This window comes from Hirundo rustica, chromosome 9, assembly GCF_015227805.2.
Source record: "Hirundo rustica isolate bHirRus1 chromosome 9, bHirRus1.pri.v3, whole genome shotgun sequence".
Lineage (NCBI taxonomy): Eukaryota > Metazoa > Chordata > Aves > Passeriformes > Hirundinidae > Hirundo > Hirundo rustica.
In genome coordinates, this window is record NC_053458.1 from 18,812,652 (window position 1) to 18,839,098 (window position 26,447).

The window sequence follows — 26,447 nt, forward strand, 5'->3', positions numbered from 1 at the left end:
AGCATGTTAGAATTTGCTAATAATGAGCTTGATTTGCCACTAGGCTTCAGGTCACTGTACAAATATGTAAAATAAACCCCGTCACCAAATCCTGCTGAGTTGGGTCATGTCAGTGAATTAGCAGGAAAAACCCAAACATGCTGACTGACTCTTCTGCTGGTGTCCTTACAAAGACATAAGTTATGTGATACTGAAGGTAACAAAGGGATTCCAGATTCACATTGCACCTTTACGCTGTTTGATTTGCTTAGAATTTTTTCCACAACTGGATTTTACTAAGGCAGTTCCACTCGTTCTGCAAGTTTCCTAGATTGATTTTGGACAGCTGACTCTCACTCAGGTAAATGGAAAGGTCAAAATGTGCGCCATCCCTTAAGGCACAGAATGCTGTTTTCAGCAGAAGACTGCAGCAAGTCAGCTGAATAAAAATCCAGCCTGAGAGCCACCAGCATTTTACATTCATCTCGGTAACACTGCAATGATGATCCTGAAATCCTTGCTTAGACAAAGCTTCCCCTGAGTCCCAGAGAGCTGACCAGTAATTGCACAGATTAACACTTGCATTTAATGAAAGACCTGACTGCTTAAAGTTTATCTTACTTCAGGTTAGCAGTTCTAAAACTCTTCCAGCTATGAATACAGCCTTTCTAAAAATTTCATCTACAAAACTAAATTGAAACAGCCATCTCAGAAAAACTCCATGCCATCTACAGTGCTAATACTACAACAGGTTAAAACGTACAGGTGAAACAGTCAAAATAATCTAAATAATAAACTTTATCAGTTTAAATAAACTTAGTAAGCTTCAAATATCTGTTTATCACCAGAAAAAGAAAGAGGAAAGAGAAGTAGGAACATAATAAAGGTTTACTCCACCCATGGTCGTGTAAGAGTCTGTTTTGGGCATTTAACAGTTAAAGAAGCAGTGGCATGCTAACCGAGCACATTAAAACAAAGAGTTGGCAGCTCCTGAAGGAAAAGAGCTTGTGCTCCACTGTTCCAACTTGTCAGTCAACTCATGCCAGCACTCTCCTTGTCTGCCTCTTCTCCACACCCTCATTACATGTGTCTGTCTGGACTGATCTGCTCATCTGTTCAGGGACTCTTCTGACAAGTCAAAAATTCTGCCTCTTTCTGCTCTGGAATTGGATCAAATCACCTCAGCTTTTTTTTTGGAGCCCCACCAGGAGGTTTTTCTGCTTATGGTCTCATTCTGTTTGCCTTCACTACTTGTCTGTTTTTGATTTGTAGAATGGAGGAAGCCGAATTGCTGAAAGAAAGATTCCAGGCCATAACAGTAAGTGTTCATGGTTATAATTCACTATTTAAAAAAAAAAAAAAAAAAAGCTTAGAAGTAATATTATTAATAAGCTGCTGTGTGTTTGCTGAATAATGATTTATCCCAGCACAGAAAAAGAAAAGGATTTATGTCTGCTTGAAATTGTTACTTAATAATTCTAGTTTATAAGATATTGTTTTAAGACAGCTAAGTTGACTGTACTGACTTTATTATGGGTTGTATTGCAGTTTAAAATTAAATTCAAACAGTGAAAGCATGCGTGCAAATCACTGCTGGACAGTCTAAAACACACATTACTGTCATTGTACCGAATGTTTGCCTGAAGGTTAAAAGGCAGCTAGAGAATTCCAGAACAAATCAATTTTTACATTTCACAATGTGAGATTAGAGATTTTTCATTTGCACTGTGCAATTAAAGACAGTTTCTGAATTATTAATGATCTTTCATACGTATCTCTGTCTGAAAAGTAAAAAAGGACAATCTTGGATTAAGCAAACTCTTACCTGTCAGTTTTCAGAGGAAGAATGTTGGAGACATTAGAAAACATTTTCAGTTTCTCTTCTAAAAGGAAATCTGAGTGATGATTTCTAATGTGTAAAAGGAATGACTAAACTATTTTTAAAGTAATATAACCTAACGTTATAAAAATTGGCAGAAGCCAAATTCTCCTCTGATTTGATCTCCAGCTGAACTTATTCAGTTACAAAAGACTTAAACTGAAAAAAAATTTGGCCCTCTGAGATGAAAGGAAATCTGCAGAAGGACCGTTCACTTTCTTAGTTAAAATCCAATAATGGAAATAAAGGTATTTGTCACACTCCTAACATGATAGATTAGTTGTGAAACACTGGTAGCAGAATAAATGGTGGGCAGAATTAAAAAATACCTTATTGGAATCAAAATGAATGTAAGAAGGCATAATTGGGAATCTATGGGAATCGAATAGGTTGTGTTTTAATTCAGTTGAGTTTTACTTATGGCACTTGATCAAAGCCAACAGGACCATTTGTCATATTTACTTGAGACCTGACACAAGCCCACAATTAGGTAATTTGAAATGTTTTAGAGGGTTTAGAGTACATTTGTTTGTGTAACTGCAACGTTGCCTGAACCAGGGTCACAACCTGGACTTTGCCTCCAGTGTATGGACTCAAAAGACACTCTGGAGTGTTTTGGCACTCCACAGAAGTCCAGGCCTTGCGATGTCTTATGCTCCTGGGATCCAGGAGCAGGAGTGGGGCAGCACTCTTGGCTGGTGGGGGCTCCTAAGAACATACAGAGCTTGGCATCCTCCAGCTGCAGCTTTGCTTCCAAATGAATACTGGAGCAGTATTGTTTTAAGAAACTGGGGCAGCTTCCAGTGTCTTGTGCTAGAAGAAACAGGAAATCATATTTGGGTTCTGCCTATGACTTCATTCATTACACTTCAGGTGTAAAGGAGCTATTTGCTCTCTCCCTCCATCAACCCAGAGCATTCAGATGAAACTCTCAAAGCGCTCTGACTGCAGAAGCAAAGTAGCCTAAGTAAGGTGAAGTTATCAGCCGTAACAACAACCTGCAGCAGCTGTGGTCCAGGGAAACAACACGCTGCAGTTACAATAGCAATCTCCTCCGGGGCTCTGGGGAGGTCTGGGTCAAATAAAATACTTGGGAATTTCAAGTGCCACTTCCCAGATGTTTGCTCTAAAGGATCCAACCGGATAGCAAAGGGCACTCAGAGCAGTCAACATCTGCACCTGCACTAAACCTTATTGGTTTCTGTTGTTAAATACCTGCCTCCTTGACAGCAATAGAGCCAGTACGAGTTCTCAAAGTCTTCTGCAAATCTTTTCTCAATATAGCAAACAAAAAGGAAAACATGATTATTGGTTTTGCTCGTGATGTTTTTGGTATTAAATGTTTTGATGCTCCCATGGCTCTGAGAAGGAAATTTTTTTTCTTTGTTATGTAGGCACCACCTGCTGCTGGTATATCTAGAACATAGAAGCAAAAATCAATTGCCTTCATTTTGTTAGCAAGGCTTTCATACCTTAAAATATGAAAACTTTCATACTTTTCATGCTTAATGGGTTTTAATACCTGGAAAATTATGTGAAAATAAAAATGCATTTGCTAAAACATTAGCTGCTCCATGGAATTTGACAGTATGTGGCATTTGCCAGGGCACCAAGAGCACTGTGTTTGGCACCTCTGTAGAACACTGATACAAACCAATGGACTTAGCAGACAAGATATCTCACAAGACACTGCTCTGTGGATGTAATTCCCTTTCTTTCGGACAGATCCAGTTTAGAACACAATTAATTTCTGTGCACAAAAGTCAGGAAAGAGTCCCACACGTTTCAGCAGGAGTGAAAACTAACACCAAGTCTTACCTTGCATTGACGCGCAACAGAAAGGAACGGCTGAAGATGCTCTGTCATAAAAAGCAAACCCTGCTCATATTAACAAGAGCATAGTAAAAGAGGATTCAAGGACTTCTGCCAGCAACAGGATTATCTGCAGGGACAGAGCACGAGGTTTAATAGAGTCATGGCTCCCTTAGCTATCCAGGAATAAGCATTTATTCCATTTGATGCACAGTCAAAACTTTGTAAAGCAAGACAAGATGTGCAGACAAAGCATAGCAGAATGCACTGTGGAAAGTGTCCTGACAGGTTTTTAAAGTTATTTTGGCATGCAAATTTCAAAAAGATGCCTCATACTTCTTAGCTTCTGGAATTAGACTAAACTATATAGATGTATAGACTAGACATATAAAAGACAACCCATTTCAGCCAATTTAATCTGGATAATTGTGTAATGGATATTTAATACCAACCATGTAATTAAAACATGCTAGAACACCAAAGGAAGGATACAATAAGAAAATTTTCAGACAAAAAACAATGGACATAAAAGAAATATGGACCTCTGAAAAAAGCAGGCGAAAGTTTCTTTACTGAATAGGTTCCTTATTATAGTGCATTTAGTTTAAAATGCACTAATTTCTGCTTTTATACTCAGATTTCTTTCCGCATAGTAGTTTATGGACAAGTACTCATTCCAGACTACCCAAACTCTTATTGCATCTCCACTACTAGGAAAAGAATATTCAAATTGACTTAGAATATTTTTTAATAGTATAAACCAAGCAAAAGTTTGTTTTCTGGCTAAGAACTTTAATTAGGAAAAAAAGAATTTTCCTTAAGAATTTTAATAATCTGTAAACAAAAGCTCTTGTCACACTACTCATCTAATAATGGGTTTACACCATGAGATCAGGAATATTTCCTAAGTAAGGAAAAGCGTGAAGATCAGAGACCAGATACTCTGTCTTCAGAATCAGTACTGGCTAAGAAAAAACCAGCATTGCAGCTTCTGGATAAAGTCTCACACAAGAGTCATTGCAGAAAAATTACACATTGCAGTGATCCTAAATCAGTAACTCTGTAAATCATATTAAAGAGCATTGGCAAAACACAAAATCACTGCGGAGATGAAAATAGCCTGTATTTTGAAGAAAGAGCCCCACCTGTTCTGTTTGGAGTATTAAAAGGCAGACTAACACCATCAAAGAGAAATTGTAAAGGGTTTATAAATAACTACTATACTTTGCAGACTGCGAGAGATCAGTGACACTCTGATGTTCACCTGCTAAGTCCCAGCAGTGCCTGGCCAGCCTGTATCCTGCCCTCGGTCCCCATAAAGCTTGGTGGCTTCTTTCACTTCCTGTCCTACCCTTGAGAAAAGTGTCCTTAGAGCCTGTGGCCAGTTAATCTCTAATTTCCAGTAACAGTGAAGTGATTCAGCCAAGCACACCACATCTCTTCCTGTTCCCAAATCCCAGATCCTAGGGAAATGGTACAGAACAACTCCCAGCCTTATGTCCAGCACTTCCTTACGGACTTTCCCCAGCCCTTACACACAGCTGGTTCCTCAGGTAGGCTTTTTCCTTCCTATACCATACTTGTCTGAAAACAGACTTTATAAAAAAGCTACCACTGTAGCTGTTCTAATTGAAAGGAAAGAAGGATCAGCCACCAGTCAACAAACATTTCTGCACAGAACAGAATATTCTACTTACTCCCCTAAAATGTATCAGGAAACAAGTACGAATGTTTCCTGATTAGCACATGGCAAGGTGCCATGCCCAATAACAGAATTTTATAGTGTTAAGGCTGACCAAGACAATAGCCTACTAATACACCTTATTAAAATTACTTTCCTTTGGCATGATACCTTTCCCCTTGGCTGCTGAGGACACAAGGTACTAAATCAGTGTTTGGCCTCACACAGAGGAGCCACAAGGTTACTCCATGTGACAGTGCTATCCAAAAACAGGAGAGGCTCAAGAGTTGCCAACATTCAGACATTGCTCACCCGTTTCCTTTTTTCTCTAATCTGTAATAAAAAGGACTAAGGTGGCACTAGAATAGACCAGCACTACACAAGGCTTTTCCTTCTAAAGATCAGCAGCCATGAACAGAGCCTGTGCACAAGGAGAAAAAAAAAAAAAGTTTTAAATTGAGAGGTAGGAACAACATATATGAAGTATATTACATTTCTCTTTTCTCTTCTTTACCATTATTTGACTAACAAATTAGATTTCTAAGTCTTTATTTATTCCTGTTTATTTCAGCTGTTAGCCACAGGATACATAAACACAGTGCTGGATTCACTGACAGCCCATTTCATTTCGTGATGTATCACAGCTGCTCAGTGTAGACCATGCAGACTCTCGCCTCTCCTAAACGATGCGTGGGCTGCCTTAGGAATTTTGGTCAGGACCCATTTTTAGTCTCACTCTGCATGTACAATTCTGCTCAACTGTACTTTGTTCCTGGTTTTGTCCCCTACCCTTCCCAAGCCTAAATAATTTTTATTTTGCCTTATCCCTCCTTTGTTGTCATTAACAAAACTAAATGTACTTTGGAGAAAGAGTGGTGGAAATCATACCTGTGTAGGATCAAGTTATTGCTGCAAAGAATTATACACTGCCTAAGCACCACATAAGCTTTATTTTAAAGTTTTATTTGCATGGATTGATTTCACCCTACTGAACAACACTTACATAATAATTTTATTAAGAAGTGATTCCTCTAAACAAAGCTTTATTGTTCTTAATTTCTAGGACAAAAGAAAACTGCAAGAAGAAATTACACAGAAACGTTTAAAAGTAGAAGAGGAAAAAATGAAACATCAACATTTAAAGGTAAGTAAAGTGTTAGATTTATGTAACTAAAGATAGCCTCAAGTTATACAGCATGAACAAAGGCTGGGGATTTCGGAATGCAAATCTTCGTGCATTTAAGTCGTGCTTTTACTGTCAAATTTTCACAGCTTTGTGGAGTCTTGCCAGGACTCCATTTGACTTTAATAAGCATCACTCTTTGAAAAAAATTACACTAGGGAGTTAATGTTACTTGATCACTTTCATGGCATAAAATGAGATCATAACCAGGAAAAACTCGCAGATGAAAATTAAACCTCACTTTTCAGACTGGGTGTGTTCACTCCCTAATCCCACAACAGCAACCTCACTTGGTATAGGGTGCAGCACAATCATGAGGTCTAATTGCATTTTTTCCTAGAAAAAAACCAGCCTATTTATTTGGCTATAGGCTTTTGTCAGCTTGTTTAGTTATTCTTTAGCAAAATAACACTGTTCCTTCATATATTTATTTAAAAAAAAAAAAAAAAAAAGTATAAACATTAGAAATACAGCCTGGTAAACTCAGGATTACAAAGTTCAAAGGTATCAGAAACCTAAAGATCCACTTCTGTAGAGAACTGAAATTACAGTGATTTCTACCCACCACCACTATTCTTAAAATATTTATAGCAGTTTGGCAGTATGTGTCATTTAGGGAATGAGACAAGATCTATGCTTCTAGAAATATGCAGGGCTTGGTATTTTACATACTCTTTTCATTATGTGAGCAGATGAACAGTCTCAAGAAAGATATATTGAATCTAACACCAGGAGTGTGGTGTGTCTCCTCACGCAAGAGTGAGAGAAGCATTTAAAACAGACTCCTCTTCAAAACAGACACAGAACCTGAGTTTCATCCACCCTTTTCCTTTGTGTCAAGCCAAAGAAATGAAAAGCCACAATAAACTAGTTCACTGAGCCAGGGAAGCCAACACACAGCCATGCCCAGGTTATATTGGAAAGTATTTACTCCAAGGACAGGCTTGACCATTTGTGTAACATCCTGTCGAAAAGGGAGGGGAACGCCTCCCAAGTCCTGTAACCTTTGAGTACCAAACACGGGACTACTCCATCATGGCACATGGCTACATTGAGTACTGAAAGTCATATTTCAAGTTTCCATGTCTACAAATCCAGATGACTCTTCTGCCCTTCTTTATAGAGGGATAAACTGATCTGTTGTAGAAAGCAGCTAATCCTCACTACTGCGGTGTGCAGACAGAGCCCTAGGGCAATTTCCTTACAGACTCAGTACATGTTCCTAGCTAAAATTAATGGGTTCAGTGGAGTTTTAAAAGTTAAGAAAGCAAAAATGAACCTTGAACTTATTCTGAAGAAGTTTTACAGAGTTTGTAAAGAGGCTAAAACACTCCATATTATTGAAATGGTTTTACATTGGAAGAGAACAGAGGATGTGATTTCTCTGCCTGTTGTATGAGAAATCATACAGATATCACACAGAAAAGCTTTTAAATTAAATCAGTCCTATTGCATATATATAAGGGAAAGCAAGGATCTCTTGAGGAAATTATTCACTTGGAAAAGAAGAATCAAGCATACATTTAAATATATACTTTAAATGCATACTTACATACACACGTATGCTGTATAAGTACATACATATCATTAGTTATTTGGAGCACACAAAACGTAGACTACTTTTTCCAGCTCAGGAACAAGAGAGGCACCTAATATCAAACAACATTAGTACATCTTTTGCTTTATGCCCCAGAAGCTTTGTCCCTTAATGAACATTCTTGCTTCAGAATAATTCAAATATTTCAACAGAGTCAAACAACAAAAGGATCCAGTGCGTAATTTGCTTTAAAACAGATTTAGATTTCTAAAATATCTAAACATTGCAGTGAATTTTATTCAGGGAGCATTTCCCTAGCAATTCAGGCTGATTTCACTCATTTATACACATACCAATTGTGTGTGTGGTGAAATCCAGAGCTCCATGATCTACTGGCATAACTCACAGCTGTCCCCAAGGAAAACTACTGCAGGTTAGTAGATCTCACTGCCATAGAGATTTTCTTGTTAGATGGATATCACTGTCCTGTTCCTCCTTTTGTCCTTCCTATTTATAACCCTTAACAACAGGTTTATTAAAAGGTTGTTGGTTTGGTTTGTGGGCTTTTTTTTTTTTCATTGGAACTTTTCTTCAGTAGGTTTTTTGTTTGTTGCATAAAAAAGGTAGTTCTAACTTCCTTTTTGCAAATAGGAATCCCTGCTTTGGCTTCCCAATGACTTTGTTTGCTGTCCCCAAGCAAACTTCTTACTAGAAGACACAGATGAGGCATCATGACAGTACTTAGTTATCTGATAGAAGTAGAGAAGGAACATTTATTTCCTACATGTCCACATCTCTCAGATGAAGTGGAAGGCGTGCCAGCAAACACACCTGTGTGGACAGGGCTTCACAGAACTGCAAGGGGTATTGGGGGCTGCTAGTGTGAGTACAGGGGAAATTTTATCCAGTATTTCTAGAGGCACCAACAACTAATCCTTTCTTCTATCTGGAACCCTTCTCACTGAAGCAACAAGGGAAAGGACCAGAAAGAACTGTTTGAAAAGTGCAGTGAGCACTGATATTCATGTACTTTCTAAGAGCTTTTACATTTTAGCTTATTAATTTTCAGGCTTCTGACATACCTGGACTCCGTTAGCGCTACCTTGTAGGTGCTCAACACACACCTCCTCCTTCCAGTAGCTAAGTGGTGAACCACATTTTTTTTTGTGAAAAACGTGAAAATTATTTATGCCTTCCCCAAAATGTTGTGTGGTGAACTGCCATACCCCTGGAAGAGCAATACCCACAAACTCAAAACACCTTCGCTTTGCAATGAAGGATGAAGCTTTCAGTGCTAGTCCAGCCTACTTAGGGATGGTAGTGGAGTTATAACTGGAGTACACACTGTAAATTTTTCACAGAATCTGCAGGATACTGTCATCATACTTTCAATGTGACCATGAACCACAAAAAGTGATTACTCTCTGGGACTCTGGACCTACCCAGGGTTTTATCACATCATGGTGTACATGTATCCCTTTCCCTTAACACATGGAGCCCAACACAAAATGAGAGTGCTTTCATGACGTGAAAAAAGGTGCACAACTTGGTTGTTAGAACTCGAAGTTAGAACTACCTTTTTGTTGTGGAAGGAAACTTTAGACAGCAGAAAAAAACCTGTCAGACCCAAAGCAGCTGCTCGTGCACTGGCTTGTGTTGCTGCCTGGAACAGATCTGAAACCATCTTTCATTCAAAGGTTGTTTCCAAAGTAGACAATGTGTCATTCTTTCAAAAATGGCTAATTAAAGGAAAAAGATTACATGGCATTTAGTTGGGAGTAGCAGCAAACTGCTCTAGAAACATGCAAAAATAACACCATTGTGTTATGCTTGTATTTAGGGAGTTTGTTTTCTTGGGCCTAACCCTATAGATAGAGAAGCTTTTGTTGATTTCAATAGATGGTATCGGTTTCTGAGGTCTACAGTGCCAGCCCCTCTCTAAATCTCACAAGGAATTAAAAATTTATTTTTGGACCCCTAAGTTCTATACTAACACTGTTCCATCCAAGATGAAAATCTCACTTTTCTAGAAGCCCTACTTATTATTAAAAGTTAAACGGCTTGATAGAAAGAGAATTAATAACTATGTGCCCTCCAGCTTGAGAACACAGTATTTTGTGCTCAATAAGAGTTGTGCCTACACCAGGCTACCTGCATCCACCAGATGTAAAAATATCCTATCAAAATCTGCATTTATTTCGTTAGGAAAACACAACTACCAGGAAGTGCTGCCAAGTGAGTCTACAGACAGAGTCAAGGCTCAGGACATCAGTTTTGAGCAATCCATATTTGCCAAGATTTCCTAGGATTCACTGTAGAGAGAGACAGAATACTGTCCTGCAGGCTAAGGCAACTGTAAACGTTGCTCTTACATCCCACAAGTGAAAAGATTAAAAGCTCCATGGCGTGCACAGACCTCTCAGCAAGCCTGTTTTAGACACACTTTGAGACATTGTGTGTCAAGTGGAAAATTGCTTTTAACTGCAATAAGGTCCTACATATATATTCCTCTGCCAGCTGGGCCTCAGTAATAACCTCATGGAAAGTACACAATAAATAGAAAAGTGTAGGAAGCAACAGCTTAAGTGACTCAACACAGGATGCAGGCAGAAATTCCAACAAGCCCTGCAAGCAGCACTGAGGTTAGTGCAGCCTTCTCACCAGTGCTGGGCACACTGCCTCAAGCAGCAGTAGTCAAAATCCAATGGAATCTGCATCCACATCCTGCAATTAACAAAACTGTACAGGGGAGAAAAAACCAAAAACTTCATATGGAAATTAGATATCTCAAGGAATGTAAATCATAACTGGAACATTCATGATTAATTAAAGACTTATGTGTTCTCCTTTTGTGCCTGTTGAAAGAGTATTTCTAAAGAATCCCAACTCCTTCCCAAAGGCAGCACTGCATTTATACCCCGAGTTAGACTGAAGGGAGTAAAAAAAATGCAAGAAAGTTGGCGTGGTTTACAAGTTTTAGCCTGCAAATAGGAACTTACCTCCAAGAATATTTTTTTTATACCAAGAATATTTTTGAGAGCTCCAATGACTTTCAGGTACCATCTTCCAGGGTAAAGCAGCTGCAGGAAACAATCAGTGCATACAACTGTATTTTTTAGAATTTGAAAGCACAGCTGAGAGAGATACACTTACCTGTACACATGCAATACACTCATTTGTAAGCCACCACTGCACAGAAAAAACCCACAGGCACTAACCAGGTCAGGACCTAAATACCTAAGCTCTGGATTCCCCCTGCAACAGCAGCTCTAAACACACAGCAGGTCTGCTGAAACACTAACCAGGCACCAGCTGCCCATGCTCCACCTTTCCACTGCCCCTCTTACCCCACACATCTTCACCAGCTGAAGTGAGAGTTCACTATCCTAGGTACACAAGATCATTTTAAGTTCCAGGGGTAGCATTGCATCACTAACTCCCCAGAGGTCTCTTATTCCTCTAAGAAACTTCTCATCTTTGATACCTTCTTCCAGAAGGTCTGCAATGCCAGGACCCCAGAAATTAGGGCTATTGAAATAAAACTGTTGTGCTTGTGACTGGAGTCTTTCACATGAGTCTGTTATATGTATGGTTGTACAACTGGTTTATCAAAGACACACACACCACTGGATCTACTTACCAATATTAATCTGTTAGGGATAGCAGCTGACATACTCTACATTTCTGTTGGATGAACTAATAAAATGGGACATTGTTCCTAAAGATTTTGCTGTTAAGTCAATCTCAAAACACAGAAGTTGTTTAGTATTTCTCTTCCAGTAGCACTCGCTGCAGTCAGGTTGCCTTATGCTGGCTAGATCACAATGCTGTGGATCACATCTGGGACATCAAGACAAATACAGAAAATGGTTAAATACCCTAACTTTCAGCATTCACTTACTTGTCTATTTTTCCCCATCAGAAAAAGGTCTTGCGAGAAAAATGGCTCCTGGATGGTTTTAGTTCTATGACTCCAAAAGAAGAAGAAGAAATGCAAAAGCAGAATCAGGAGGACCAACAACGGACTCATGAGCTGGAGCAAGACATTTTCAGGTAGGGAAGTACCTCTGTCCTTGTGTCTGGGTTAAAATGGTCCCATCTTAAAAGTCCTGCCTTATTTTGTAAAAGACAAAAACGTCAACAAGTGCTAAACACATGCAGAGTAAAGCAATTCTTGTCATGTTTTCTAGTCAGTCAGAATTAGAGAAGACAGAATGCAATTTTGCATTGTGTAAATTGTAACTAACTGCACAATAACTATATTGCAGAGTGTTAGTCTCTCTAATTCCAGATATCCTTTCCATGCTGTATTCAGTAGGTATAAGCCACAGCATATGGGGATTGCTCTGAGAGAGCAATTTCTGATTCAGAACTTCAAAATAACAAGAAATTTTGAAAGCTCTTCAGCTTCACTGGGTCCTGGCACAGCCTTTAACACCTGACTTCCACTGTAAGAGCACCTCAGAACAGTATAGGCTCCCTAGCCCCATTAGTAACACCTTCAGTTTTCCATGTGTTTTGTACCCAATTTAGTCCCAGAAGCCTGCTATAGCAAAGGTCTTTTTTAACCTTTCATTAGAGGTGTTTCTACAAATCTCATTTCTTAGTGCATCCCTATCACACAGGACTAACAGCTGCAGAGACAGCCTCATGAAAGACTCTTATTTACCATGGACATGGTTCCAGGTGGTTATTAGCTTCAGTTAGCTCTCCTCAAATGCCACAGAGCTGTGTACACAGCTAGCTCCTTCCCTGGGTCCAGGCATACTGACTAGTACTACCCCTTAGCGCCCACAGAAAAGATGAAATGTTCCTGACCCTTTAGATTCTGGAAAGTTTCATCATCCTTTTTCAAGGCTTCTTTCTCTACCCCATTCAATAGCATATTCCTTGCTACTTTTCTTCCACTGTCCTCCTACACACACTCTTTTGGCAGAGCTGTCACCAAGATTACCTTCTTTGGTGATCTCCCATCCTCTTCCCTCCTTCCTCCATCTCTGACACAGATAATAATTTTCTTGGCTGATAGGTAGCAGCCTAGTGCTAGTTTGTCCTATAATTATGTTGACTTCAATAGCACTTTTCTCTGCAGAACATCTTTTTACAGACCTCTGTAGGATTCATTGTTGCAGAGGTAGGAGGTAGACAGTGTGCCCTGAAAACATCCCAGGAGGCCGTCATTTTGAAGGCATGCAAGAGGGGTCCATATGGCAGTGTGAGTTCCAGAAAAGAACAGCATCTATGGCTAGAATGGGCTGAGGAACAATAAGGAAATGGTGCTGAGCAAGCATTTCCCCATCAGACCCCTGGAAGTTCAGCCCTTCTCTAAGTAGTGAGAGGAAAGATGAGATTCAAAGTTCTGTTGACCATGAGCTAAGAATTAGGCAGGTTTATTCACATGTCTTTTGCTATAAATTAAATTTCCTACCAATCCCTAATAGCTCTTAGCAAGGGCATCTAGAAAAACATCCACATTGCCTTCCAAATAGCATTACATCTTGTTTATACACACCCAGGCCAGTTTCAAACCAGCCAGCAGTGATACAGAAGCCTAGGAATAAAGTCCACTAATAAATGTAAAATATGCATCATATAGTTCTTGCACAGTGCTTTTGCTACGCCATCGATATCACCAAAGCTCAGCCTGTCTGACCTCTGACCTACCCTGTAAATTAAATCTTGCTAAACTGATCATGTAGACACATCATAGAGTAGAAATAAATTGAGAGGCTCAGTAGAATTCTTTCTTCTAAGCATCTGTCTATTAAAACTCACTTGATTTGGAGATATTTAGTTGACTGTTGGTTATTCTGTGCGTGTTTTACTGTCAGTTAAGAAAATTATGAATCACTTTAAAGGCTTTTTTGATTACGTTTAGGCAAGTCTTTTTTCTTTCTGCTGAGAGGAAAATTGCAAATCTTGGCCAATTATTTACAGTAGTGGCATGGGCCTTGCCATCACCTTCCTATATGGGACCTCTGTCTTGAAACATTCTTTACTTGGGTGTCAAATTGAGCCAGTGTATGTCTGCTAATTAGTTCAGATTTAAGCTTTTTTTTTTTTTTAATAAAAGGGAGAAGTTCCATTCTTTGAATCAATGACAAAACAGTGAATAGCAAACAGCCTGAGCCACCTTGGAGACAAATGGCTGAATGCTTTGGTTACAGACAAAAATTGCTTTTACATTATTCGTCCTATTTATGCTCTTTACATGTTAGAAGCTTCAGTGAACCAAGTGAGCACATCCTTGATCAGGGTACAAGCTGAATTAAGAATTAAGAGTCCCATTTTCTCACTTAATCTTCAGCTAATAACACTCATTCTTGATGGAATTAGTTGCTAAACAACATATTTAAAAATGCAAAACAACTAAAGTCTATTCAATTACATTGTGATAAATGAAATCATGATGTGTATGCAATGAATATGTAATGTAATGTATGAAAGCAGACTCAGACTATACTACAGAGCTGCTAAAGCATTTGACTCACCTTAAAACATGTGAGGACTTGCTAAACTGCCTTTTCCCCTCAGTCTGCAATTCCTCAGGGCGGTATCTTCCTATCTGCTTTTCATTCTCAAGTCATTTATTTTTTTTTTTTTCCTGGGGTGGTAGTGATGCCAACTCCAGTAGATCAGCTGGTGGCCAGCAACATCCAGGCAATCTCCACAGATTTTCTTAATTCAGCTGCTACTTTGGCAGAGAAACCTCCCATTTAGTGTCTTGATTTCAAAGGTTTCTTCTCTCATCTACACCTCTGCTATTTCTTTTACCATCTCAAATAATCAATGCTACTTGAAAAAAGAACAAATATTCAAAGGATTGGTTTAATATAGTAGCTATGTCATACTTCTCTCCAAAAAATGCAGTGCAGTATGAAAGGTTATAAAATTGCTAGAATAGTGCTAGACCCTTTCAAGACAAGTTATGATATAACTTCATTAAGATGTCATTGACTTAGAAGTTTCTAAACATCTAAACACGCCAGAAAGATCCTGGCCTAACTTTTCCACTGCATGATGTTATAGGGGCTTCAATTTCTTTGAACTATACAAATTGCATCTCTTAGAAGTTTTCTTTCCACAAATTCCAGTGTGCACACTCACAATACGCTCTGAAATTGGACCATAAAATCTGTTTTTGCAAGTATAAATGCAAAAGAGATACTTAAGAGTCTAGATGCAATTCCCACTACAAGGGTATGAGAATTTCTCTCTAAACTCACTGAGCATTGAATTAGATCTCTTAATTAGCATATCAAGTGGGTGTTTGTATGGGTGCAAGAGCATATATAAACTGTAATTTGTTTCTTGATCACCCACATGTTGTTTATAGTCTGTGATTTATTTGGGGTTTTGTTTTCTCTTTCTCTCCACCTCCCTTTTTTCAAGTATCTCCATAATTTTTCCTTCTCTTCTTATACCTGTGCCTAGGAGTGCCTAGAGCCAAGACTGAAATAAATCCACAGTATAAGTTAATAATTTTTCAGCTCATTATGCTTCTGGGAGTTTTTAATGATTTTGAAATTATGATAATGCAATCAAGTCTCATCTAAAAATAAAACATTTCAATATATTAAACAATGACTGTTCCGTAAGATGTGCAAAAATATGGCAAATGGTCAATACTTTCTTTTATAGTTGTCCAAAAAAATTCATTGCCCTTATAAAAATTTTTACATTTTAGCAATCTAATCACTACCTTTGATCAGATTTCTAAGGCCATCTTGCAGAGCTCAGGCCTAAAGTGTGTGCAGCTTTTAAACATTTTTTTTTTTTTAGCTTTTACCTTCATCCTGATGGGGTTTTTTTCACGTATCTGTTCTGATGTCTCTGATACCTTTTATATCAAAAAAGAGGACGTTGTCACCAACAGATAAAAGTCCACGTAGCACCCTGTTAGTGTAGCTCTACATATCTGAGTTTAAATAGGACAAGAGCCATAATGGTAATTCAGATCCCTCAGCCACACAGAAGGAAATCAATAACGCTTATCTGACAACCTGCATTCAGCTTTTCTAGTCTGATTACTTTAAAGGGATGGCAGACTTTAATCATTCATGGTGATTTTTTGTAATATTGTGAATCCTAGCACACAGTAAAGTAGTCAAAATACAAAAAATACAACACTTATTTCCCTCAAGGCTATAAGGCCAACACTTCTATAACCCTGTCTGTAACTTTGTCTCAGACTATCTAGTTGTAACTATTCTCACTGCTCTCAGCAAAACATGTTATCAGTTGCAGCTGCCTCAGGTCTACAGTCATTGATTTTCAGCATGGATTTAAAAAAAAAAAAAAAAAAAAAAAAGCATATCTCACTCATCTCACTCAAATATGGAAACTTTTGAAATTTCCTTTTTTTTTTTTTTTTCTTAAGTTAAAAGAAGTTCTTTTAAAAAGTACAGGAGACTAAAGTCATACAGCATTTAACTACAGAATAAGACATTCGGTTCAAGTCCCACTTCACAGTTAAATATGGAGTTGGATTCTACATCTTAATGGAAAATTGACTTCCCAGCTACTCAGCTAATAAGGCAAACCCAACAAATATGCACTTATGCAGAAAAGAGTAGTCTTGGCTAGAAAGAATAAAAAATAGGAAAGAGGACAGCTGCTTAAGTCACTGCCTTACTCAACTGAGAAAAATTTGACCAATATACTTTACTTTAGCAGTGTGCTTTATACCTGGACAACCAGGAATAGCTTTCTCCCTCTCCAACACAGAGATTCAGTTTTTTATCTTGGACCTTTCTGTCTAGAAGTGTTTGTCATACAATAAGAAAATAAAACCTCTGATCAGGAAAAAGATACCTTAATCATTGTACTCAGATTTAACATGAGAGAAACCATACAACATAGACTTAACACATAAGAAGGGCAAGGAAGGGAGCTGTAACACACAAACCTACAGGAAGTGTCGATAGCCCAAAAGATATTTTGACTCCTGAGCCTCAATACTTCTTTCACATAATAACAAAGGTTTTTAAAAGAAGATAGTTAACCCGTCAGCCAAGTCCTAACTGGCAAAATAATTTATGTTTACATGTGGAAGGCTTTGTTTGTTGTTGGGTTTGGGTTTTTTTCTTATTAAATGAAAATACTATTTCACACTTATTTCCCAGTGTGTGAAATTATAAGTTGATCTCATATAAGAACAATGTTTGTCAAGGTAAGCAGGACCAGACCTGCTAATGTCCATATTCCCAATGTATCAACTCTATAATGTTGTTCTCTGCCTGGTATTAAATCAAATGCAACTGTGATTGCAGACTGGAGAAGGAAATTGAGGCTCTGGAAAGACAAGAAATGGAAGTCTCAGCTAGGGAAGAAGCAATTTTAAAGAAACTGAAATCTGTTGAGAAAACAACAGAAGACATAATAAAGGTTAGTGCTATATTATTCCAAAAGCAGAATTTATTACTCAATGATCATGATATCCAGGGAAAGGGGAACTAGCTGAATCCCATGAGTGGTCATGAGCTTTTGTCCGAAGTGACAGCAGTTCAAACATGAGAGGGGTCAAGATGTTACATTGTTGAAGTGCCCATATGCCTCCATGTGCTTATTTTTGGGGGGGGCAATTCCTATCTCAACTCATCTACAGCACATCTCTAAAAACAGCACTCAGTTTGCATCTCAGCCACAGACAGACACACCAGGTACAGACCAGGTTCAGAGGCTGGTCTATTCATACTCCCTCAGGTGAGGTGCCCAGCTAAACTGCATTGTGCTCTCCACCAAGTCCCAGACAGAGATTGTGATTATAACTTTAATGTTATCAGCCATTAGTCTTTGTCAAAAGGTAATGTTAATATTTTTAAATTATCTTAAAACAGTCTCAAAAAATAGTGATGGAACTAAACTTCAGTTCTCCAGCTGTTCTTACATACACACATATTCTCTGAAGGGAGATAAATAAAACACACACACACAGGGAGATAAATAAAACTGGAAAGCCAAAGCAGGACCTTTAAAAAAAATCTCTGACGCCAGCCAGGTTGGGCCACAGTGGGAGGCTAGGTCACTGTTTAACACTTCATAATATTTTTGTCCTTCCCTGTGTGACTTGAAATTATATTGGCAAAAGACCACAGAAATTTCACTTTCTCACTCACCATGTTCCAACTGAGCACATTTCACTTTTAGCCCCTTCTCTGTATGAAGCTGTGCAGACAAAAGCTTAAAACTATCAGGGAAACCAAAGCACTGTCTAGTTAACAGTCTGTTACTTAAAAGTAACTATCACATTTATTGTTAATGGTTCTCTTTCCCACCTAGTCTGTGAAGACTGAAAAAGCTGGATTTGAAAAAGGTACGTTTAGTCAAAAGAATATTTTTTAAAAAGTTCTTGCAGAAGTAAGTTAAAACGTACTAATTCTTTGTGGATCTGTGGATCTTCTTTACTCAGAGGCAGCAGACTACATATATGCCAGCATCCCTGACCTTCCCAAGTATTTCAGACCTTCTGCACTGAGAAGTACAGCACATGCTGACACAGATGATGAAGAAAAGAGAAAAGGTACTGCTTATTAGTAACTCCAGAAGATGTCAATATGTACAAAAGCTTCCTCTATGTTGAACCTAGTACACTTTAAGCAAAGAATAGACATTACAGATATGAGACATTTGTTCTCATTTAAGCTGTGTTACCAGTTAGGTCATCAAAACTGAGAGGTGAGACAGTGGTGTGAGGTATGTGCCCCTGGGAGTAACTCCTTTCACCACTGACTATTCTTTCCTGCACTTCATTCCTCCGCCTGTCATAACTAAGTACAGACTCCCTTCGTATCATTCATTTCACATTTTCTATCTGCACTCACAGCTGTTGGGCAGCCAGCAGTAGTCTGGTTATTTCCCAACTACTACAAAGCCTCTAACCCTTCAGAGTGCCCAAGACTCTCCGGCATCACAGTACATTGAGCTCTTCAGCTGCTAGTGCCCAGCATAATGCCTGAGGCCAAGGTTAAACCTGGATTTCTCAGTCTATCCTGCAATGAAAACTGTCTCCTCAACAGCTGTTTTTTCCTCACAGAATGAAAATATGTTTTTCCACAGGATAAAAGGGGACATTCAAAATGAGAATCTAATGCATTGATTGTGTACGTGATATTTTCACATATTTAATAATTCATTCTGACAGCTGTTCTCTATCACTGTCAGAACTATATTCCTTCTAGCTACTGCATTACCAGTTTAAGCACTTATTTCTTTCAACAGCATTGTTTGCCATGGAAATTAAGGTTGAAAAAGACATGAAGACAGGTGAAAACACAGTGTTATCAACCATACCTCTTCCCTCAAAGGAGTTTAAAGAGACAGGAATTAAAGTCTATGATGATGGCAGAAAATCAGTCTATGCAGTGTCCTCAAATGGGAGCACAACACAAAATGGGATGGATGAACTTGCTCCTGTTGAAGTGGAAGACCTGCTACGGCAGGCAACTGAAAAAAATTCTCAGTCTCCCACAGAGTATCATGAACCTGTCTTTGCAAACAAATTCTGCAGGCCAGTTACTCCTCAGAAAGACAAATTAGTCCCTGGACCAAAACTGGAAGGCAGTGACAAAAGAGAGATGAATGGATTTAGCAATCATCAGACAGAGTTCTCCTCCAAAACAGAGCCCTCTATGCAGCAAAATAAAGAGAATGGCCTTGATCTTCCAAAGGTAACACAACCAACGTCTCCCTCTCCAGTAATTTCCCATACAGAGAAGAAAGTGCACACTAATCCTGAGAACAGGATGATTCATAATGAAGAAAGAAATTCCGCACATGAGGAATTAACACCTTACCAGAATATAAGGGAAAGACATAGTGAGACGAGGTTTTTAAATCCCTCTCATCCTAATGAAGCATCCCCTGCACCTCAAGATGAGGAAGATGTTCATTACAACATTGTCCAGGCTGTACCTTGTTACGTGGATGAATCTGAACCTGTAACAATGGTTTTCATGGGCTATCAGCGCATTGATGATGACGATGCAGAAGCAAACCAGAAGTTGTCCCGATACGATGGGGTTATCCGTGCAGAACTAGTTATCATTGATGACGATGATGAAGATGACAGCAAATCTGAGAAACCAGCATATCATCCCATAGGCCATTACAGTCAAGTTTATCAGCCACCAAACAGGAAAACCACAGAAGCCCAACAGGCAAACGCTGTGAGCAGTCTGGGTGCAAGGCTGAACAACGTACCCCACAAAAATTCCATCTCCCTGCAAGAACAAGAGGAACGCTTAAGCTCACCAACACACCATGCCCATCTTCACAGCCAGATGTCTGGAGATGGTACAGAAGATCCCTCGCTAACAGGTAACAGAAAAAGAAAATCGCGTCACTGCTGTTTGCTCATGTAGCAAATTGATATCGCTCTTATCTACTGGCACCTGTGTCACTTCTAATACTGTTTGGATTGTTTCAGACTAATATGCTATTAATAATAATTTCTTTGCTCTTGTTTGTTAACAAATACCAACCTACATTTTGGATCTGTTGAATTATTTTGTCTTTAGCAATGCACTAGTTACCATTTCAAAATTTGGAAAATAAACTAATCGCAGAAATGCCATTCCTGTAAATTTCAAAGACTAAAAGTGGTTCTCTTTCAAGTTCCATTAAAGCTACCAAAATTAGCAGAATTAGTTTTCATTTCTGGCAGGTAACTAACAGCATTGCTACTTAACATTTCCTCCACCCTCACTGGCATGTTTTTCTGCCTGTCTGCATTCCATCTACTTCCTAGATCATCCAAGTTACCCCTTAAATAAGAAAGGCTGCTTAATAACCAGCTTTACAATGTATTTCTAAAGAATCAACATTGCCAACATTGTCTCGATAGTGTTTACACAAGTTTTAACATTCTTTCATTAACTCGAGTTAGACATTTTTATAGCTTCTGAATATAATGAAAGCTTTCATCACTACACACAGTTAGTCCAATAGTCCACAGAGTTATTTTTGAATACTTTTTATATTCTATTAATAAACACAGTATCTATTTCTTACTATAAAGTTTTATAATAGAAGTTTGAAAGCAATAGCAAAATCTTCCAGAAACACAGAAAACTCTTCTTTATGTTGCACTTTAACACATACAAGTAAACTCCATTTAAGTATACTACCAGAGTAGCAGATTTCAGACAGTAGTCACATTCCACTTGAAAGAAAGAACACTGTGGTTGAATTACATGAAGATCAGGGGTCCTGATCCCACATTCTCTCCCTCCAGACAAATTGCAGCAAAAATGTAAGTTTGGGCCCTGCCTAAAGCTGTATTGACAGCCCAGGAATTCTTTACCCTACATGTAAATCCAGGAGAGGGGAGATGATCTTTGGATCATGTAAGAACTTTCAAGTATTTTTGCATCAGTAGGCATTTATTGGGAAAAGTTTTTCAGCAAGCAAGGCTCTCAGCTTTTAGGAATGTCAGCATCGTGGAGTCACGTACACAACAGTCGAAAATATTCCAGCAGTGCTGCCCATCCTTTCTGATTAATAAGGCCACTACACTTTTCTATTACTTGAGAAGACCTTTGCTTTCCTCAAGCACCCCTCCTGTCATCTGTGTACTTCCCTGTGTCCTCCAGTACCAAGGGCCGCTGCTAGCAGCTCTTATGCCAGCAACTGGAAGCAGAAGTAGTTAGTACAGGCAAGATAAACCACTCCAGAAGCTCCTCCAGCCCATTATATTTCGGAGATGGTCCCTCAATTCCCCCATCACATAAGTATAGGATAATGAAGAAGGGACACTCACCCACCCACCAGCAGGTTTCTACTGAAAGAGGTCATTCATCCTACATCCTGCTGAGTGGGTGCTTCTGAACGTGTCCTGGGAAAGAGTTGTCCAAGCTGTAACTACAAGCTGGCAGTACCATTCAGATGGGCCATATAGTGGCCATGGCATGATGGCTGAGCACTCCTATCCATTCCAACCCCTGCTTATTTCTGTGTCCCAGAAGAAGCATCTGACATTTCTATGTTTTTCCCTTTCTGCTCAGACGCTTCCCAAACAATCTGGGTTCTCTCTCATTTGAGGTTAGTGGAAAAGAAATACTGACTTTCAGGAAAGGGGAATAAGCTCAAATACAGCAGAGATATCTGAGAATCTGCCCTGCAAATCTGTATTTGTTCTCAGCCATTTACTCACAACTATTCTATCAATAAGAAAATGACCAATTGGGAAAAATGGATCCCAGCTAAACTACAAGCAGTTTGGCAATTGCCTCAAAACTTCCCCCAGTCAGCACTATCTCCAAGTGACTATCTTCATGCCTAGTAGAATTTGGAACTAAGCCATATTCTTCTTTAGCCCTCCACTATTGCCACTCCCTGGGACATTTCTGATCAGTGGAAAAAGCCAGGAAGTGACTCAATCTTTCCCAAGCAGCCCTATAATCCTACTGAGACTTCTAAAAGGGAAACAAAACCAGGAAAACATCTCGATCTAGAACAATGTATTACACAGAACCGTTTCTTAGAGAAATATATTGTTTTCAAGCAGTCATTGATGCCCACCCTAGCAGGTTCACCCTAAACACCACTAGAGAAAAGAGTGCAGTCAGTTATTTTTGGTAGCTCATCATCCATTACTAAAACAACAAACAGTAAAACAAAAAACAAATCCTCTCAGAAGCTAAAGCTTTGGGAAGCACTTGGAGCATTTAAACATTAAACAAGCACTGAGGATTCTGAAAGACAATGAAAAGCAAAGAAGCACATGACAGACCAGAATGACGGCCCCTTATGTAACAATTTTTCTTTAGGAAAGAAATGAACCTTCAGAACAAGTTACTGAATTAGTTTGCAATGGCCAAGGACAAGGAAGCAGAGGCATTGTTCCACGTGCCAATCTATATAGAGACATATCAGATTAAATTAGGAGCTTTTCATGCCCACAATCTTAAAAAGATGTAGGACATACCTCTCTCCACATAGCAGCAATTTTCCTTCCCCCACCAATATCTCAAAGTATGTGCCCTCAGAAAAACCATACAGAGAAAAGGCTGACAATGCTATAATTGGTACACCCAGATTTGCATTATTAGAGCTTATTTTCTTCTTTAAATTTCAGGTAAATTAATTCAAGTCCAAATGTTTTGAAGATGCTATACTCATTAGGGAAATGAAAAGTACTTGGGAGGGAACAAAGGCTAGACATAGTGAAATGAATAAGGAAATGCAAAACTAAAGCTGAATAAGCAGCAAAACCTACTGACAGTGTGAAACAAGCTCTCACGGGACACAAAGGTCCACAGCACTTGGCAGCTAGCTAGTCTAGATGAGCTATTTTTTTCCTACCACTGGAAGCTTTGCAACCTTCAAAAAAACACAATGGAGACAGCTCCATTTGCATTGAAGAAAATAAAATATAAAAGTCCTTTTTAATAAAGATTTACACACACCATCTGTTTCTGTAATGTATAGAGCAAGACAAAAACAGACTATGAGTTAGTTATAAGGGAGGAATCAAATTGACTCTTCTCAAACCATGACCAGGGCTTGAATCCTTCATAACTCCTCAGCCTGTAAAAAGTACACGATGTCTTTGTAAGAGCTAAGGTTAACATCAGTGCTCTATGATATAAAGTTACACTCAGATGCTTCTATGATTTGCATCAACTTCAGCATTCAAAACATAACTCGAGCTGGACACTTGCTGACATGTGTAAATCAAGTAAACAGCTGCTTTGACCCCTCATGCCTCAGCAGAGAGACATATGCAGGGTGCAGGAATGAGACTTGCTATTTTTAGTGACTCTTCAAACTAACAGGTCAGAGTAATGGAGATTATTCCCATTGCACTCTCAGATCAACAGTGTGCTGGGGGGAGACTTTTACATATCAAACACCAGCATTACATTGCTGTTCTAAAAATAATCTCACCATTAAATCATTGGCCTCACACTGTCCCCTTCAAACTTATTCACATTATACCCAGTTACAGGCAATAGCCAAACTGGTGTTTATACAGGTACTGTTACTGCATCAGATCAAATCAGGAACATGACTAACTCCCGCTCTGACTCACAACACTGGGAAGAGAGGAAAGTTTTCCCTGAGCATCACAGAAAAGGAAAAGATTTCCAAACAGTTACAGTTCCCACAGAGGAGTTTAGTTTAAACAAAGAGTTTGTTTAATTATTCATGTATCCTTTTAATCTGTCAGCATCCAGTCAAGGGCAAAACCAACACTGTGTAATGTGTTAGTGAAGGTAACAGAGACAATACAGAAGATAGCTGCGGTAATTTTTAAACAACAATTATGGAGTAATTTCTTAATATACTCACTTTATTGCAAAATTACCAGAACTAACGCCTTCTACTGATTTCTTTCTATAACACTAAAACAATGCTTATTCTGCTGGATTAACCGCTGGAGGTATGTGTATTCTTCATTTTTCTAAATAAGGAGTTTTTACTTCAGAAATAGAAAGAAAGACTTAAAATGCAATGGCTTTGTTTATTTTTGCAGCTCTGAGGATGAGAATGGCAAAGCTGGGGAAAAAGGTGCTTTAACAGCTGTAATGGCATGGAAGTAAATTTACCACTCAAAGCAGATAAAGCTAAGAAGACTTTCTTCCACATAATTTTTTCTGGATCACAATGCTTGTTTTGCTACTCTGGTTCATGGGCTATTTTGCCCTTTGCATAATACAATGGACTTTAACAGACTTTCAGATTTGACCAACTGCCACATACACATAAATCACACCCTGGATTTTGTTAAAAATAGTGGAAAGTTACCTAAGGCCATAAATGCAGTGTAAATACAAGTATGAAGACGTGCATACCTGTTCTCGCAATCAGAAATACGCTGTTGCTATATACACAGAGCAGAAAAACACTTATCTCCATGGAACTTCAGGGGACATTGTATCACATTCAAGTGTGCCAATCTATCTGATTTAGACTGAAAATTCTGTTTTAGCATTCTTTTTGTAAAAGCACTGGTTAATAAAAGGCAAAATGTGAGAGAGGAAGAGGAAGAAATGCAAATGTAAAGAGTGCTTTCCAGTGTACTACCTTGGATGAAACGTAAAGCATTCCTTTTAAAATGATAGCAGAACAAACCAAAAATAATTAAGCCAGCATATTTAAATATTTAGCCACCCTCTAGAGCTCCACAGTCCATTCACCTTCCTATGTTACAAATGACAGTGTAGCCATCCTCACACCCTGCTCTCTTCACCATCCCACAAACATCCTGCCCACCCCCACAAGCCTCACAGATCAATCCTTGCATAATAATATGAACAGCCTAACCTCCTGAGCATGGTTTCACCTCCCAGCTTGCTGAGAAAGCCCTGCTTTTCCAAGAAACTGATTGCCAGACAGGCAGTGCCTGTCCATCAAAAAACCAACCAAAAACCCAACCAAAACAAAACAAAAAACCCCAAACCCAACAACAGAAAAAACCAAAAACCATACTCTTTAGGTTTCAGTTGGCTGGGGAGCTAAAATCAGAAGTACTGAGTTGCCAGTGGCTTGTCCTGCAGCTGAAAACAAAGATCTGTTGCAGGTGCAGCCAGTGCTGGGCACAGTTCTCCAGCAAGTTTCAAGGCTGCCACAAAAAAAAAAAAAAGTTAATTCTTTCCACATGATAGAGGAGGTAAGGGCCCTAAAACCAGGTTAAATCACACCTAGAAAAACCACATCCAAGTCAGATTTTCCATGTACATAGTTCCTGAGGAGAAAAAGTGCCTCAAGAGCACACTACACCATTATTCTCAAATCAGTACAACAGCTTTAATTCACTAGGTCTTAGCCTCATTTGTAACACTAAACAAATAAAGCTCAGGTTGTCTTATTCTGGTACAGCTGACTCAAATTATGCACCCGCAAAAAAAAAAAAAAAAAAAAAAAAACACCCCGATTTAATTTTTCACTGGTATTCTTTTCAAAGCAGGAAACTGAAGTTACTACCTCATACTGAGGCACGAGGGTAGTAATTGACTGATTTGTAGCCTCTAAACATTTGGTGGCTCCCAGTCTGATGTGGGCAATAATTTCAAATTTTAATACTTGTCAGAAATGGTTACCTGGAGAGTGGAATAGTAAATAAAAACAAATAAATTTTATTATAGTACACTTCCTCTATGTCTATCCTGTTGTTTGTTGTTGTTTTATGGTGGGATTTTTTCCTTATGCTTCTTCTGTTATTTGCTGGTTGTGAGAGCACAAGGCTTCAGCCTCAACTCTTAAACAGACACTAAAAAATGAGAGTGATTAACATGAAGTAATCACAAACAGTTTTTGTAACAGCAGCAGATGGCTATGGATACTCATCCTCTGCTCCCCCAACAACCTGTACTATTAAACTAAAATAACATGGAAAAGAGAGCAACTACCATCACAATACTAGTCAAAGTAG

At 38.7% G+C, this 26,447-nt stretch overlaps 1 protein-coding gene across 1 annotated transcript; it reads left to right on the forward strand.

The window, feature by feature from the left end:
- Window positions 1-998: 998 nt before the first annotated feature.
- PALMD (palmdelphin) lies at window positions 999-26,164 on the forward strand. The gene is made up of 8 exons (XM_040073612.2): window positions 999-1,297; window positions 6,415-6,495; window positions 11,994-12,124; window positions 17,344-17,458; window positions 18,353-18,386; window positions 18,483-18,593; window positions 19,292-20,389; window positions 24,549-26,164. Exons 1-8 carry the CDS (start codon window positions 1,253-1,255, stop codon window positions 24,590-24,592), a joined length of 1,659 nt encoding a protein of 552 aa, XP_039929546.1. The 5' UTR covers window positions 999-1,252; the 3' UTR covers window positions 24,593-26,164.
- The last annotated feature ends 283 nt before the right edge of the window (window positions 26,165-26,447 follow it).